At 36.9% G+C, this 16,337-nt stretch overlaps 1 protein-coding gene across 4 annotated transcripts in view; it reads left to right on the top strand.

Annotated features, from left to right (window-relative positions):
* VGLL3 (vestigial like family member 3) overlaps positions 1-13,836 on the top strand; it is a 52,493-nt gene extending 38,657 nt beyond the window's left edge. For all 4 annotated transcript variants that reach the window (XM_018054438.1, XM_018054393.1, XM_018054543.1 and 1 more), the window contains exon 4: positions 11,775-13,836. In XM_018054438.1, the coding sequence (XP_017909927.1) occupies positions 11,775-11,818 (44 nt within the window). In that variant the 3' untranslated portion in view covers positions 11,819-13,836. The remainder of the gene's footprint in view (positions 1-11,774) is intronic.

The raw sequence follows: 16,337 nt of genomic DNA, 5'->3' as shown, positions 1-16,337 counted from the left end.
GAGAAATATTGATTTTTATCAATAATTTACTCTTCCTCCCAAACTTAGGGAGCTAAGATGAAGAATTGATGAGAAAATGATGATAAATGTATAGGGAACATTAATCTTTGCAGTGTTTATGGAAAAAGCAGAGGGCCAAAAAATAGATTCCTGAACCTGTATTTTATTTTAGCTATATTTTGCTGAGCAAATCTCAAAATCTCTCCACTCTTCTTTCTTAGATGCAAAATAGAGATGATACTTCCTAGTCTGACACAACCAGGAGATTCCAATGGACTAATGCGCATGGCTGTGTTTTCTAGACTGTGACACATGGTGCAGAACTGAAGTTCTCATTCTTCTTCATATGTATGGTACTCTTCAAACAGGAAAACCAAGTCACACTGGAGATGTGAGGCATCATGCATGATAGAGATGCAAACTTTAAATCTTCCATCACTTCCTGTTTCTAGTTTAATTTATTTCTGTTCTTGAAGAATAGCTGTAATATTTGTCAGAGCCAAATTTCCCAGTAGTGGTGTCAGCTTGTGTTGGCCATACAATGTAAACCGGGTACTTTTATATTATTGGGCAGATTATGAGAAAAGGGAAGATAAAGAATCAAAAAGATAAGGATTTGAACGGTCATCAGAATATTTTCACATTTTAAAATATAGCTTTCTCCATCTGGAACTCTCTACCATGTGGTTCTGTTCAGTTCAATTCAGTTGCTCAGTAATGTCTGACTCTTTGTGACCCCACAGACTGCAGCACACCAGGCCTCCCTGTCCATCACCAACTCCCGGAGTTTACTCAAACTCATGTCCATTGAGTCAATGATGCCATCTAACTATCTCATCTTCTCTCATCCCCTTCTCCTCCTGCCTTCAATCTTTACCAGCATCAGGGTCTTTTCAAATGAGTCAGCTCTTTGCATCAGGTGGCCAAAGTATTGAAGTTTCAGCTTCAGTGAATATCCCAATGAATATTCAGGACTGATTTCCTTTAGGATGAACTGGTTGGATCTCCTTGCAGTCCAAGGAACTTTCAAGCGTCTTCTCCAACACCACAGTTCAAAAGCATCAATTCTTCAGCGATCAGCTTTCTTAATATTCCAACTCTCACATCCATACGTGACTACTGGAAAAACCATAGCCTTGACTAGACAGACCTTTGTTGGCAAAGTAATGTCTCTGCTTTTTAAAATGCTGTCTAGATTGGTCATAACTTTCGTTCCAAGGAGTAAGCATCTTTTAATTTCATGGCTGCAAGTCACCATCTGATTTTGGAACCCCTCAAAATAAAGTCTGCCACTGTTTCCACTGTTTCCCCATCTATTTGCTATGAAGTGATGGGACTGGATGCCATGATGTTAGTTTTCTGAATATTGAGCTTTAAGCCAACTTTTTCACTCTCCCCTTTCACTTTCATCAAGAGGCTCTTTAGTTCTTCTTCACTTTCTGCAATAAGGGTGATGTCATCAGAGATTACTAAAAAATATATCCTACTCACTATGATTATGGATTGTTGGGATGTTCTTGTCACTCATAGATTGAAAGGAAATTTTGTGTGCAGAACAAGGAAGTTAGACTATGCATGTAGTTAAATTCACCAAAACTCCGTTAATAAAATATTTGCTATCTCCAACAGTTGTGAGCTAAAATGTGTTCTTTTTCCATTCTAGTATTAGTTTTATGAACAAGTTTCTATGGGTAGCTAAAATGTGGGCTGCACAATTTTCTTTTGTTTTGTTGAAGGAGTTGTCATCAACTCCTTGTCATTGGGATTGGCGATTTTGTCAAAGTATACAGGGTCTTCCCAAGAGAAGCTTATTTGCTTGCCTAGGAGGGGAGCTATAGAGATTGAAAAACTGTTTAATTATCACGTGATTCCAAATAAATAACCACTCTAAGCATTAAAAGGCTTGTTTCAGTGGTCAGCATATTTCATATCAGCAAATTATCTTTTCAGTACTGCTTTCCTATTTACTGTATCACATATAGCAGTACATCTAAAAGAAACAGCTCCTATGACAAAATCTGTTTCATAACTTGTATCCAGGCAATTTTACATTAACTTTGAAATCGCCTACAAAGATTCTATACAAAATTTTATGTGGCTGGTGAATTGACAAGTTGTTTTTATTCACTTTCTGGCTAACTTTTCTCTTATTTTATTTATCAACAATATAATGTTTCACAAACAGTTGTCTGTGGCCAACATGTTCTGAATTCCTTGGCAAAAAGATGACCAGAAAAATTCTTGCAAGAGACTGATGAGAGGCCCAAATATGCCATTTTTTGTTTGTTTGTTTGTTTGGTTACAGCCTGATATACTAGGGATTTAATTTTTGTTGACCACAAGCATGTGTTATAATGCTTATTTTCATAGCTGCCTTGTTTGAGCACTATCAGATGACACTTAGCATCTTCACAGTCATTGAAACCCTATTTATGTATGCTTGGATTGGACAGAAGTTTCTGGAATATGTCAGAGAGCACGCTTGTGTTCATGTCACAGAGAAGTGAGATGAAAAATTACTGATGTCAGTGAAGAATTGATCTATATGCAACATGTCTCATTCTTACTGAATATTTTCCAATATGGTTTGATTTAATGGGGAGAATTATTACTTAACTAAGTAGGCATAAAAGATACATTGTACTTCTGCAGTTAAAATGTGAGAGTCCTTAACTAACTCATAGTTTCAGGTAGAACACTTGTGCTGATGTGTCCTTAATTAAGGTTTTATGGATGAGCAGTGGATCCAGATTACCTCTGCCTCTGGTTGGATTATCTATTTTCTGGATCATAAAGCTGTCACTGCATAACCTAGAAACCTTTTTAAAGATGCATGTTTGGCTGCATTTGTTATCCAGCAGATGTCTGGATACTTAGAATCTCTTGAGAGTATTATAACTTGTGGTTTCAGTTACAATAAATGATCCAGGCGTTTCTGTCCTTTTTTTTTTTTTTTTTTTCTTTTTTGGTCTTGTTCCTCTCCAGTTCTGAGGGAAAGTCTGTAGAAGAAATTATAGAAGGTATTTTATTTCACTCTTCCCCATTCCTTTTTTCCTTTATTCTTTGTCTCTATCTTCAAAGTTACTTTTTATCTGCTTTTGAAATTGAGGTCACTGACTTGGTGAGCAGTGTCTACACACCATATTGCACTTTCTGGGCCCCAGCTTCTCTCAGCCAAGAGGTTATCACACTGACGTTCATGTTTTGAGCATGGTAAATTGCTGCTATGATCAAAAACTACTGAGTGCTCTGTGGTGACCTAAATGGAAAGGAAATTCAAAAAACAGTGGACAACGTATATGTATACCTGATTCACTTGCTGAACAGCAGAAGCTAATACAACATGGCAAAGCAACTATCAGTTTAGTTCAGTCGCTCAGTTGTGTCCGACTGTTTGTGACCCCATGAATCGCAGCACGCCAGGCCTCCCTGTCCATCACCAACTCCCGGAGTTCACTCAGACTCACTTCCATTGAGTCGGTGATGCCATCCAGCCATCTCATCCTCTGTCATCCCCTTCTCCTCCTTTCCCCAATCCCTCCCAGCATCAAAGTCTTTTCCAATGAGTCAACTCTTTGCATGAGGTGGCCAAAGTATTGGAGTTTCAGCTTTAGCATCATTCCTTCCAATGAAATCCCAGGGCTGATCTCCTTCAGAATGGACTGGTTGGATCTCCTTGCAGTCCAAGCGACTCTCAAGAGTCTTCTCCAACACCACATTTCAAAAGCATCAATTCTTCGGCACTCACCTTTCTTCACAGTCCAACTCTCACATCCTTACATGACTACTGGAAAAACCATAGCCTTGACTAGACGGACCTTAGTTGGCAAAGTAATGTCTCTGCTTTTGAATATGCTATCTAGGTTGGTCATAACTTTTCTTCCAAGGAGTAAGTGTCTTTTAATTTCATGGCTGCAGTCACCATCTGCAGTGATTTTGGAGCCCCCAAAAATAAAGTCTGGCACTGTTTCCACTGTTTTTCCATCTATTTCCCATGGAGTGATGGGACCGGATGCCATGATCTTCGTTTTCTGAATGTTGAGCTTTAAGCCAACTTTTTCACACTCCTCTTTCACTTTGATCAAGAGGCTTTTTAGTTCCTCTTCACTTTCTGCCATAAGGGTGGTGTCGTCTGCATATCTGAGGTTGTTGATATTTCCCCAGAAATCTTGATTCCAGCTTGTGTTTCTTCCAGCCCAGCATTTCTCATGATGTAATCTGCATAGAAGTTAAATAAGCAGGGTGACAATATACAGCCTTGACGTACTCCTTTTCCTATTTGGAACCAGTCTGTTGTTCCATGTCCAGTTCTAACTGTTGCTTCCTGACCTGCATACAGGTTTCTCAAGAGGCAGGTCAGGTGGTCTGGTAGTCCCATCTCTCTCAGAATGTTACACAGTTTATTGTGATCCACACAGTCAAAGGCTTTGGCATAGTCAATAAAGCAGAAATAGATGTTTTTCTGGAACTCTCTTGCTTTTTCCATGATCCAGCGGACTATACTCCAATAAAAATTAAAAAAAAAACACAAAGAACAACAATAACAAAAGAACTATCAACTCTATGATTTGTATTTTATATTGTCCAAAAGGTCAGTTGTAGAATGACTAGTTCAGATTTGTAGTTACATATCCTGATGCTTAAAGTACTTGCCAGTTCCCTCCTAGCTGAGCATTTAAAGTACAGGAATCTGAGGAAGTGGATATCGGTAAGGGCAAAAGCTGGAGAGTCAGTGCACAAATTTGTGGTTTTGGAGGGAGGAGGGTTCTGAGAGAGCAGACAGACTAAGAGTGCTTGCGGCTTGGGCCAGGAGCAGAGGGAGACACCTGGCCACTGAACTGCTAGTCACCTGCAATCTTGGCCTCAGGTGTATGGGTCCCATGCTTCTTCCAATAATATAGTAAATTATAGTCTACCAGTAACATCAAGTTCAATGGGCTTTAAATTTCTCCTTCTCTTTTGAATCTGAATTAAAGATATTTGACAGGTTTAGACAGCTTTCACCTCATTGTTTCTGACAAGAGTACTACATGGACATTTTAAGACAATTCTAAATGTACCCAGGAAGATACCTCCACATACTGAGAATGCTCCCTCTGCTAATAAATGATTATGCATTCATAGTTAGGTATCTTTTGTCATTGTTTTAGTATGTAAGAGTTGTAATGATACATGGATAATTGTAATTCAGTTTAACAATAAATTTAATCTTTGGTCTGTTTCAAGAATACATTCTTGTTTGTGATGACTTTTAAAATAATTATTGTCCAAAGTTTAGGTAGTAAGTATGGAGGTATTTAGTACTCATTAAATTGGCCAAAATTGGGTGTGATACATGAAAAAAAATACTAATATACAAAAGGCATTTAGAAGTCAGTGAGGAAATTATTTTGTTATTAATCAAAGCATAGATAGTCAGCTAAAAGATAAAACACAGGAAGAAATACTAAATCACATAATGTTCAGCTTCACAAGAACTGAAAGAAATGCAAATTGAAACAATTAGATACATTGAATTTATAATGATAATAGTAAAAATATGAATATTGATGCAAACTACCTGAAACATTTGCCACTCACCATGAACTATGTAAGTATAAATATATTTATACACTTGGGTTCAGTGATTATACAAATGTATTTTCAGGAAGCTATCTTACCTACCAAAATATTCACATAAGTAACAAATATATTTTTATATACACACCACAGTGTGTGTATTCAAACGATGCATATCTATATAGAATTGAGTAATTTATGGTACAGGGAAGAATGAATATTGTGCATATTGAAGAATTAATATTCTTCAAAAGAGTTGATCGACATATACTGACATGAAATGGTTTTGCAAGTCAATATTGCTGGTGAAATAAGCATCGTTGTCACATAGGATAAACAGTGGTGTATGTATGTACATCTGAAGTATACTTAGCAAGCTGTGTGATGACGGAGTACATTATATAGAACTTTTACTTTCTAAATACTTCATAACTTGATCTTTAAACAACAAATCTATGATATTTTGAGGGTTTTTTTTTGAAGTTTTAAAAACAAATGAAGGGAATTCTTCCTGATGCTTAAACATGATCTAGCTTGATATTTACCTGTAATGAAATCAGTTCCCAAATTAAATAGCCTTCCACTCTTATTTTTACCCCTTCGTTAGTGTTAAGGTACTACCCCCATTTAGATCTTATTTAAACGTTCTTCATTAGCATTTAAACTGATTGCCCAGGTGCTCAAACAAATGCAGTTGTATGATAATTATCAGTGATAATTTTATAAAGTAGAAGAAGATAACGTGACTGTCTCTCACATCACGTAGTTTGTTATCATTTGGCAGTGTGTTGGTGTCAGATGTTATGCTGTTGGCGAACGCTGGGTATTTTGATATAGCAGCCAATACAGCGTTGTGTATATTTAGATTTGTGACAATTATGGCTTTTCTCTGTTAAAGCAAGGATGAAGCAGGTATTCCTGTTTTAAATGTAGAAATAAACCACCAGCATCTTTTAATATAGTATCAAGCATTCTGATCCACAGGGGTTTTCTAGACTCAATATCTATGAAACTAAGTATTTCATTTAAGTATTTTCTTTTCTTTTCAGTCATTAAATATTCCACCTGCACATCCAGGTTTTATGTTCCTATTTTTCTTCTCTTTTTATCAACAGCATATTCACCAGTGCATGGTTACCACATTACTTCTTTTATCTCTAGCAATAAAATTAATTGGAATCATATTAAAAGTTACTTAAGAGTGATAGTGATGTTGTCAAGGGATTATTCTTCTTTAGAAGTAGGGTATGCTTTTCTAGTGGATATGACTGATGATCACATGGTCCTGAAACTCAGATGTGCTGGAGTATAGCATTTTCAGTAAGCCAGTTTATTATTTACTTCTACCCAATAGCAGAAAATTTAGCTTTTCAATTCATTTTCTCTAAATTCATTTTATTCTAGTATAGTTGATTTACAGTGTTGTTAATTTCTGCTATACAGCAAAGTGACTAAGTTGTATATACGTTCTTTTTCATATTCATTTCCATTATGGTTTATCAGAGGATATTGATTATAGTTCCCTGTGCTATAATGACTTCACCAATTCCGAGTATTTGTAGTCCAGCCCAATGGTTTCTTCATTCCTCAGTTTAAAACACTGCCCTACTTCTAGTTGAACCCTCTTCCCAGATGCCTCCCTCATTCTCTCCCTAGGGACTGCCTCTGTTTTCCCAGTTAGTCATATCCTGAACATTGTTGATTAAGTGGTTGCTGTCTGCTTCTTAGCTTTGTCATTTCCTTCCTATCTTGCTTTTGTTTGCAAACATATCGCCTCCCCCACCATTTCTCTGTGCATTCCCCACACAGAGCTCCACTGATGACTACTTCATTCAGCTTCCTAAAGTTTGTGATGCCTCTGAGGTGCTCAGCTAGGGTGGCTCATATCATTTTATCTGCCACGGGGTACCCATATCACAGCTATGGGATAAAGAGGCAGGCCTGCCAGAAATCTCTCTGAAGCAACTTCTGTATCCTTGTTTGAGGAGCGCATGAGAAATTTAAGATCTTTTCATCAGACACCTAGGACTTGAAGGAAAACAAGGGAGGGGGAAGGTTCTAGGCTTTCTCTGCTTAGGCACACCTTGCTGCCGTCTCCACTTCCTTATTCCTAGAGGCTTATTGGAAGAGAAGAAATCTGTGAAGCAATAGGCTCCCAAAAATTTCAGCTAGTAAATGAGTTACAGTGCCTTGTTACATAGTCAGATTCTTCAAATTTTGAGCGGAAGTCCTAATATGATCTCTTTTAACCGAAACTTCTTTCCCACTCCCAAGTATTCAGTGCGTCTTTCCTATGTTTGTACTTCTGTTGCTCTGTTCCTGGATTTGGATTTTCTGTTTTCTTTTGATGGTCAAGTGGTGGTGGTATTGGAACTGAAGCGAGGAACTGGGTCTGTGGGCTTGTTTTCTTTCAGGTTTTTCTCGTGACTTGATCTCAGACTCTCAAACTCTGAAGCGAACAGTGTGATGTCTTTGTTCTTTGGGCCCATTTCTGACAAACACCTCATGTGTTAGATGGCCACCCTACGTCTCCAGTTTTCATACTGTGGCAGTTTATTTGGGTGGGGGCAGGGAGGAATGGTTACACATCTATTCATAAAACATGTCCTATTACATGATCTGAAGTATAACAAACTACTATGCAATCATCTTCTGTGACTTAGAAACGCTTTGCAAAAGTATAGTTTTAAAAAAACACAGAGTTATTTTATTAACACTGGTATCAGTTCTGATAAATCAGGGTGTTTCTAAATAGTGCAAAAATCAATATTTAAAATGTATTGACTTTTCTTTGAATTGATTTAATGAAAGGATTTTGACTCTGGGAATTCCAAGAATAGAGGCTGGTGTCACAGCCTACAGACAAGATAATCCACAAAAGGGGAGCCATACACCCGTGGTGGATTCATGTTGATGTGTGGCAGAACCAATACAGTATTGTAAAGTAAAATAAAATCTGGAAAAAAAAAAAGGGGAGCCATATACATTGTGGTTAAAACTATTGACTCTGAAATCAAACCTCCAACATTCAGTCCTGGTTCTACCACATAAGAGTTGGCATAACCTCGCTTACTCTCAATTTTCTCATTTGTAAAATGAATATATATATATACATTATATATATATATATATCTCTCACATGATTGAAAGGATTAAATGAGATATTTCACATAAAATAGAACAATATCTAGTGTGTTCAGCCCTAAGAAAGTGTGTGCTACCATTATCATTATAATGTTTATTTTACTTTCACTGAAAATATCACAGAGTAAATAATAAACCTAAAACTGAGTTACTAATAACAAGAGATAAACCTGAGTGATTTCAGCAAGCCAGTAAGTAGATTTCAAAATGTATTATAAACTAATTTCATATAGGTTTGAGTTTGAGGAGTGAGAAGCAAAAAAAACAAAAAAACAAAAAAAACAAAAAGCCTGAATAGTAGCAAAATAATAGCAGAGTGGATTTTATGTTCTTGTAAGAAAATTTGGGGAATCCCCAAGTATCTGTAGCTCATGTAAGGATCATGGATTAAAGATATATGCATCCAGTCCCATCACTTTGTGGCAAATGGAAGGGGGAAAAGTAGACAGGTTTTCCTTTCTTGGGCTCTAAAATCACTGTGGGGGCTTCCCTGGTGGCTCAGCAGTAAGAATCCACCTGCAGTGCAGGAGACACAGAATTCTTGAGTTTGATCCCTGGGTTGGGAGTATCCCCTGGAGGAGGGCATGACAACTCCCTCCAGAATTCTTGCCTGGAGAATCCTATGGACGGAGGAGCCTGGTAGCTGATAGCCCATAGTGTTGCAAAGAGTTGGACATGACTAAAGCAACTGGAGCACAAAATCACTGTGGACAGTGACTGCAGTCATGAAATCAAAAGACCGTTGCTCCTTGGAAGGAAAGCTATGAAAAAGCCTAGACAGCATATTAAAAAGAAATACATCACTTTGCCAACAAAGATCTGTACAGTCAAAAGTATGGTTTTTACAGAAGTCATGTATGAATGTGAAAACTGGACCACAAAGAAGGCTGAGCACTGAAGAATTGACACTTTTGAACTGTGGTGTTGGAGATGACTCTTGAGAGTCCCTTGGACTGCAAGGAGATCAAACCAGTCAATGCTAAGGGAAATCTACTCTGAAAATTGATTGGAAGGATTGGTGCTAAAGCTAAAACTCCAATAGTTTGGCCACCTGATGTGAAGAGCTGACTCATTGGAATAGACTTGGGTGTTGGGAAAGATTGAAGGCAAAGGAGAAGCGGAGTGGCAGAGGATGATATAGTTAGATAGCATCACTGACTCAATGGACATGAATTTGAACAAACTCCAGGAGATTGTGGAGGACAGAGGATTCTGGCATGCTACAGTTCATGGGGTTACAAAGAGTGGGACATGTCTTAGTGACTGAACAACAACAAGACCACATTAAGAATCATGGGTTAATGATTTTGTCTCCTTTCACCACTGGGAAAACTAAGTGTATTGACAGATTCTTAAATATTTTAATCTTCCTTCAACAAGTGTTTAACAAGAAAAATCATATCCCTGTTACAACTTACTAGTAGTAGAGTCTTTTGTCTGTGATTGTTCCTTTTCTTTATACTGACTTTGAAATTTATAGGTATGGATACCTGGTAATCAAAGGAGAAGTTGTATTTATGTCTCATCACTGAGAAGAAATTAAGCCAAAAGGACAACATAAGCCATTTAATATGTTGTAGGCCATAGGTGAATTGATTTTTTTAAGGTTTGCTTTGGAGTCATGCAGACTTGGAAACACAGTTGAAGAGCGAGAATTAGTCCCACCATTAACTCTGATTAGAATATTTAGGACTGTGTTAAGTAACATAATCCTTGTCCACAGAAAAAGGCTAACGTGATTTTGGTGGAGTCATGTCTCTTTGCAAACTAAGAATTGCTTTTATTTAAGAAGGAAAAAAGACACTCAAACTACTTGATGATTCCAACACTATTCATGACTTGCGGTGCTGACATTCTATAGATTGATGGGGTCTTCAAGTGTGGAAAATACTGAGTCATACAGAAGATGAGACGTTTTAATAATGAAAAAAATATTTATGCAGTCAGCAGATTGTCGGTTAAGGTGGTTTAGATTATAAAAGTCACCCAGCGGAGACTTTGTCAGGTTGCAAATTATTCTGACCACAAAATTATTTGAAAATGAATAAAGCAAACTTAGAGTGAGTTGATATGCCCCAGATCCTTTTTATTTTTTTCTTTCTCCTCCTCTTCTTTTGAAATGGGAAAGGGAAACTGTGGCCTCTCTGTCTAAACATAATGCTAGTACACGAGATAAAACTTCAGATGGCACTAATCATTTGGCATTCAGAAAGAGGTGCTTTTTCCCAGTATACAAATGCTATAAAACCAAAGATCGTGCCTTGTGGTTCTATGAGCTGCTTCTTTGACTCCTTCTCGTTCTTTTCCCTTTTATGTAATTTGTTTAGTATAGTGTCTTAATGACTCCCATGATGACTGACTAATTGTAACTGTTTTGTAATGACATCCATTGCTTTACACAATTATTTGACAAGTTGAACGACAAGAAATGAAACCACTACAGATGCTTTAGTGGGGCTTCTCTGGTGGCTCAAATGGTAAAGAATCTGCTCACAATGTGAGAGACCCGGGTTCGATCCCTGGCTTGCGAAGATCCCCCGGAGAAGGAAATAGCTACCCACTCCGGTATTCTTGCCTGAAGAATTCCATGAACAGAGGAGCCTAGCGGACGACAGTCGATGGGGATCACAAAGAGCTGGACACGACTGAATGCGCACACACAAATATTTTCTGAAAGAGGAGGCAATAAAAATAAGTAAATGTAGTTCACTGCTTCAGTCCAAAAGTATCATCTGATGTTTGCTGAAAAGTGGTAACTGAAACTCTGCCTAAATATGCCCTAGAGATCAGTTGTATCATTGTTTTCCCATGTCAGTTCCTTTTGAGATTAGAAATAAGAAAGCTTCATTCATATTATTTATTATTCATACCTACTCCAGTAAGATAAAAGCCACCGTAAAGAATGCGTACTGTGCTAATAGCACTGCTCCAGTCTAGACTTTTGGTTGGCTTTTTGAAACTTGTGAGCTCAGTTGTCACTTTGGTTTCTGTATCTCTAGTGCATTGTAGAGAATGCCTATTCTCAAGTGCTACACGTATTGATACTTTTCTATTTCTCACACCTTTTCTAGGTCTACAGCATCAAGACAAGGGCAAGGAGTCACCGTGGTACTGAAACACACAGTATTATCAAGTTAAATTGGAGCATGAATCCATGGTCCCACTGGGAAAAGATGCTGCCAGGGACTGTCATTCTGCAGTGGGACATGTTAGATGTGGAAGGAAAAGAGAAAGTGCTCTCCAGCTGACTTTGGTTTGGAGCCTTTTCTTGGGAAAGCAGAATGAGTCCTAGACATTGAAGAAAAGCATTTTTGTTTATTTCTTTCCCTCATCTGAGCCTTTGCCAACTGTGCAACTCTCTCTCTTTTTCTTTTTGTCTTGCTTTTATCAATACATGGTTTAATTTTTGGTTTGACTTTTTTTTTTTTTTCCCTTCTTTTTGAACAAGTTACCTTGTCAGGAAAAGATGAACCACAATGAAAATGTTCATTCTTTCAGGAACACAATTTTGTATTTCTATGTTCTTCTATTTTTGTAAAAATACAGGAAGTTTGATTTAGCATTGATGGGCTATTTTTGAGGGATTTTTTTTAATATTGTAAAAATTGTTAAGTTCTGTTTAAAGAACTTGCTCTCAGAGAAGCACTGGCTAAAGTGTTTAAAATGCTTGTCTCTAAGATGTCTGTGATATGCTCTGTGCTCTAAGTTACCTCAAATGTTTGATAGTTTCTCCTTTTTGCAAAAGTAGCACCATAGCCAAGCCAGTATAGTACTGTTTTACATTAAGTCTCAGTGAAGAGTTACTTCCATGATAGCTTACTTAGCTCTGAGTTACATGTGTAGCTTGAAAAGGAAGTTTTTTAATGATCACACTAAAGAAAAGCTATTCATTACTTTGATTTCTCCCAAAGATTGCTTGGAGGTTGACTAAGAAAGTTTTCATAAACTTTGAATCAGATGGAGAGTTTGCCTGAAGTATATAATTATCTTTGTAGTCCATCCAACTTTGATAAAATGGAACCAGAATTTACAACCAACTACTGGGAAAAAAAAAAAAAAAGCATTTAACCATGCTATCTTTGAGTGCCAGTGACTTATTTTTCTTGTTTATAATTATTCATTTATGACAATTTTAGTCATATTTTAAGTGAGTTTTTCCTGAAGGTAGTTTGAAAGGATTCTATTTGGGAAAGTACCAGACACATGACAAACCCTTTCACTCAGTGGCTGTTTCTGAGAGTTTTATCCATCATTATAAGTTGAAGGATAATGTATTGCATGTGTATTGTTTTAAACAGGTTTTGGTGAGTCTTATTTGTTTAATTCTGGTTTTAATTGATCTGATTCTTTTTAAGAAAAAAATTGGGGGCAAGATAAATTTTTATACTATAATTACTGAAATTAATTTAATAAATTAGCAATTTATTGTTTGAAATTTATTGCTGGGGACTCAGGATTCAACTTGACATGCCCTTCAGGATCTAAATAAGAAAAAGTTGGGATAATCATTAAAATACAATTAGGAAAAGATTAAGGTTATCAAATAGCAGTTATTGACATTTTAAGAACTTTCAATATAAAGTCCATTCTTTCAGATGCTTCCAGAGTTGGGTCATGTTAAAAAAGTAGTGTTACATAGATGTTTTAGTTTGTTAACAATGTTTCTCAAATTTTTCCCATCCCTGTCCTCATCCATATGAAATTAAATGTTTAGTGAAATATCATTTTCCATCTTAAATAGGATAACATATCTATGAACATTTTAACTATAAGAACAACACAGTCTGCATAGCTAGGCAAAATTCTCACAGATCGTTTTCAAATATTTCCCTTTTGTGCCATACTCTTCTTTCCTGGTGGGTGCATCTTATTAGTTATAAATTTATGCCCTCTCTTGTATTTTCATCACTATATTTCTTCTTAACCAGACTCTGTTTAACACGGTATACACATTTACCTAATGTGAGGTCCAAACTTAAGGAATCGTCCACTTACTAATGATTTACTAATGATATAAGCTTAGATTTCTAGGGAGTGGCTCGATTAAATTATTGGCATTTTGATCTGCAGTTGGCTTCCCTGGTGGCTCAGACGGTAAAGCGTCTGCCTGCAGTACAGGAGACCTGGGGTTCGATCCCTGGGTTGGGAAGATCCCCTGGAGACGGAAATGGCAACCCACTCCAGTACTCTTGTCTGGAAAATTCCATGGGCTGAGGAGCCTGGTAGGCTACAGTCAATGGGATCACAAAAAGTCAGACACGACTGAGCAACTTCAGTTCAATTTTGTATTTGTACTGTGCCTTTATCTGTGTAGCACAAGGTTTAATGCATCTTTAAAATTGGTGTTATTTTGTATCCTCCTGAATTCTCAAAGGCCAGTGTAGCAGCCATCCCATGGGTGGGGATGATTTATTTTTCTCTTCTTCCCTTGGAACCTGGTAACTGTGCAGTTTCTCTTAGAATTGTGTGGTATTCCAGTTTATTCAGATCACTCAATTGGATTTTCCCAATTTTGAGAAGAAATATGTCAACTCTCTGCTTCTTTCTTTACTCTCTAGTGAATTGAGTTGAAGGAGAGAGAGCTGACAGATAGCTTCACCCTAAATTTAGGGTGACACTGTGCCCTGTGCCATCCCTGGTAGCTATCTTGTAAAATATTCCTCGGCTCTGAGGACCCAAGAAAAGTTAGGGACCTAAATTCTGCTGTACACAGGAGAGATTTGTGAATAAGATTCCCCATTGAAAACAGGCCCAGGTGGTGTTGACACTTTGCAAAGACTGGATCCTTGCATATGCAAGAAATGGATCAAAATCTAAGTCAAAGAAAAATGGGTGTGTCTCTGTGATTGGCATGCCTTTGTTACCATTATAGTACCATAACCACGGGATGTCATACAAGGGATAAGTTGTAATTTAGTATGGTAGTCTGAGTTTAAGCTTAAAATGTTATCATTCGTTGGATGGATTTTCTCCCACCAAAAAGATACAGTAGTCTTGGAGGTTTCCGGACTGTGTTATTGAGGGCTACCATTTCCCTCTTCAGTTTCATTTGGAAACACTCCTCTTTTGGTTATTTTTCAAATTAGTCTTTATTCAGGCTTTCTAAAGATCTGTGAGCTAGACCCTAGGAAATTATCTCATTGATTTTCCATCTAATCTATGCTTTGACCACTAAACTATCATTATCTGAGGAACAATAAAATAGTGACTAGTTAGATCCTAACAGGTTATTTGGTTCCTCACTATTTAATTGAAAAGCACCTCTAAATGTTTAAAAATCAATGTTTCATCTTAATAAGGTTAACAGTCCCTTCTTAACTTTCCCGTTTAATTTTTCTCCCCTCTCTTTCCCTTAAAGTTATGTGCATTAATATTTTAAGCAAAAAATAATGGGGATTGCTCTACATTTTGCCATGAGAACAAGTGGATTGCAAGTAACTGAGGAATTAATTTCTTTTATGTTGTAACAACCTTTAAAAAAACCCACAATTCCAGGCACTGGCATAAAATGTGCCCTCATGAAGCTCCTTATTTATTATGCAAATAGCAATCAGATACTATATTTTAAGAAACTGCATTCTGTCCCTTACTGAGTAGCCCTTGGTTACATAATATATGCCAAATTAAGAAAATGGGTCAGTGACACAAAGCAGTAGAAAAGGACAGTATTTATGTTACAATTCTGACTGGAGGATGAATAGAGAAGCAATGAATCAGTGAGCAAAAATTGACTTGGACATTAGGTCATTTTCTGAATTCTGGCTCAGCCACAATTAGATGTGTGTTTTGGGGCTTCATTTATTTATCTCATGAGTAAAGTAGGATAATAATACCTAACTGGCAGGCTAGGAAGGTTGGAAATTATATTACACACATACACACACACACACATATATATACACTCAATAATATGGCTCATAGTAGACATTCAGTTAATGACAGATTCCTCAAGTATCTGTCAGTTGAGTAAGTAAATCATCAAATTGAGCTCCCAAGTGTCCCTTTTCTTTACACACCCATATCTATAGCAAATTGATATACAGCTGTGCTTTTATGTAAGAAATTGTTGCAAGAGAATCTTTGTCTTCTACTAGATGTTGACAATAAAATGTAAATTTCTTAATTATTTCTGACATTTTAATGTGCTGTTTATGAAAGAAAATAAATTAACTTCTTAGTGGTATGTAGGTCCAACTCTTGAGTTTTCTTAACTTCAGACTTATATTCATCCAGAACCCTGTGATTACTGTCTCCAAAATGAAAGTGACATTTGCATGAAATTACCAAAGTTTTTATTTTTTTTATTATATTTTGGGCTTTCTTAGCACCTAGATTAAAAACGTCTCCTTTGAAGTTATCCGTTTTTTCAACTTGGAGGAAAAATTGCAAAATATGGTGGAAAAAAATTTTTCCGCATGAAAAGAGGAGGAAAAAAAAAAAAAAACCCTTTACAGTCTCAGTCAGCAGATTTATTTGACTTGAGAAAAAAGAAACAACTTCATTGGAAGCAGATGTTGACACTGTGTCAGTTGTTGAAGATGGAAAGCGTTCACTTGAGCCCTTGTGGTTACAAGGGAGGTATCGATGGCCATTAGAATTCTTGTGATTGAGCATCTTCACAGCAGATAGGACAG

This window comes from Capra hircus, chromosome 1 (assembly GCF_001704415.2).
Source record: "Capra hircus breed San Clemente chromosome 1, ASM170441v1, whole genome shotgun sequence".
Classification (NCBI taxonomy): domain Eukaryota; kingdom Metazoa; phylum Chordata; class Mammalia; order Artiodactyla; family Bovidae; genus Capra; species Capra hircus.
The sequence above is the reverse complement of the archived record's forward strand: the minus strand, read 5'-3'. Positions and strand labels throughout refer to the sequence as shown.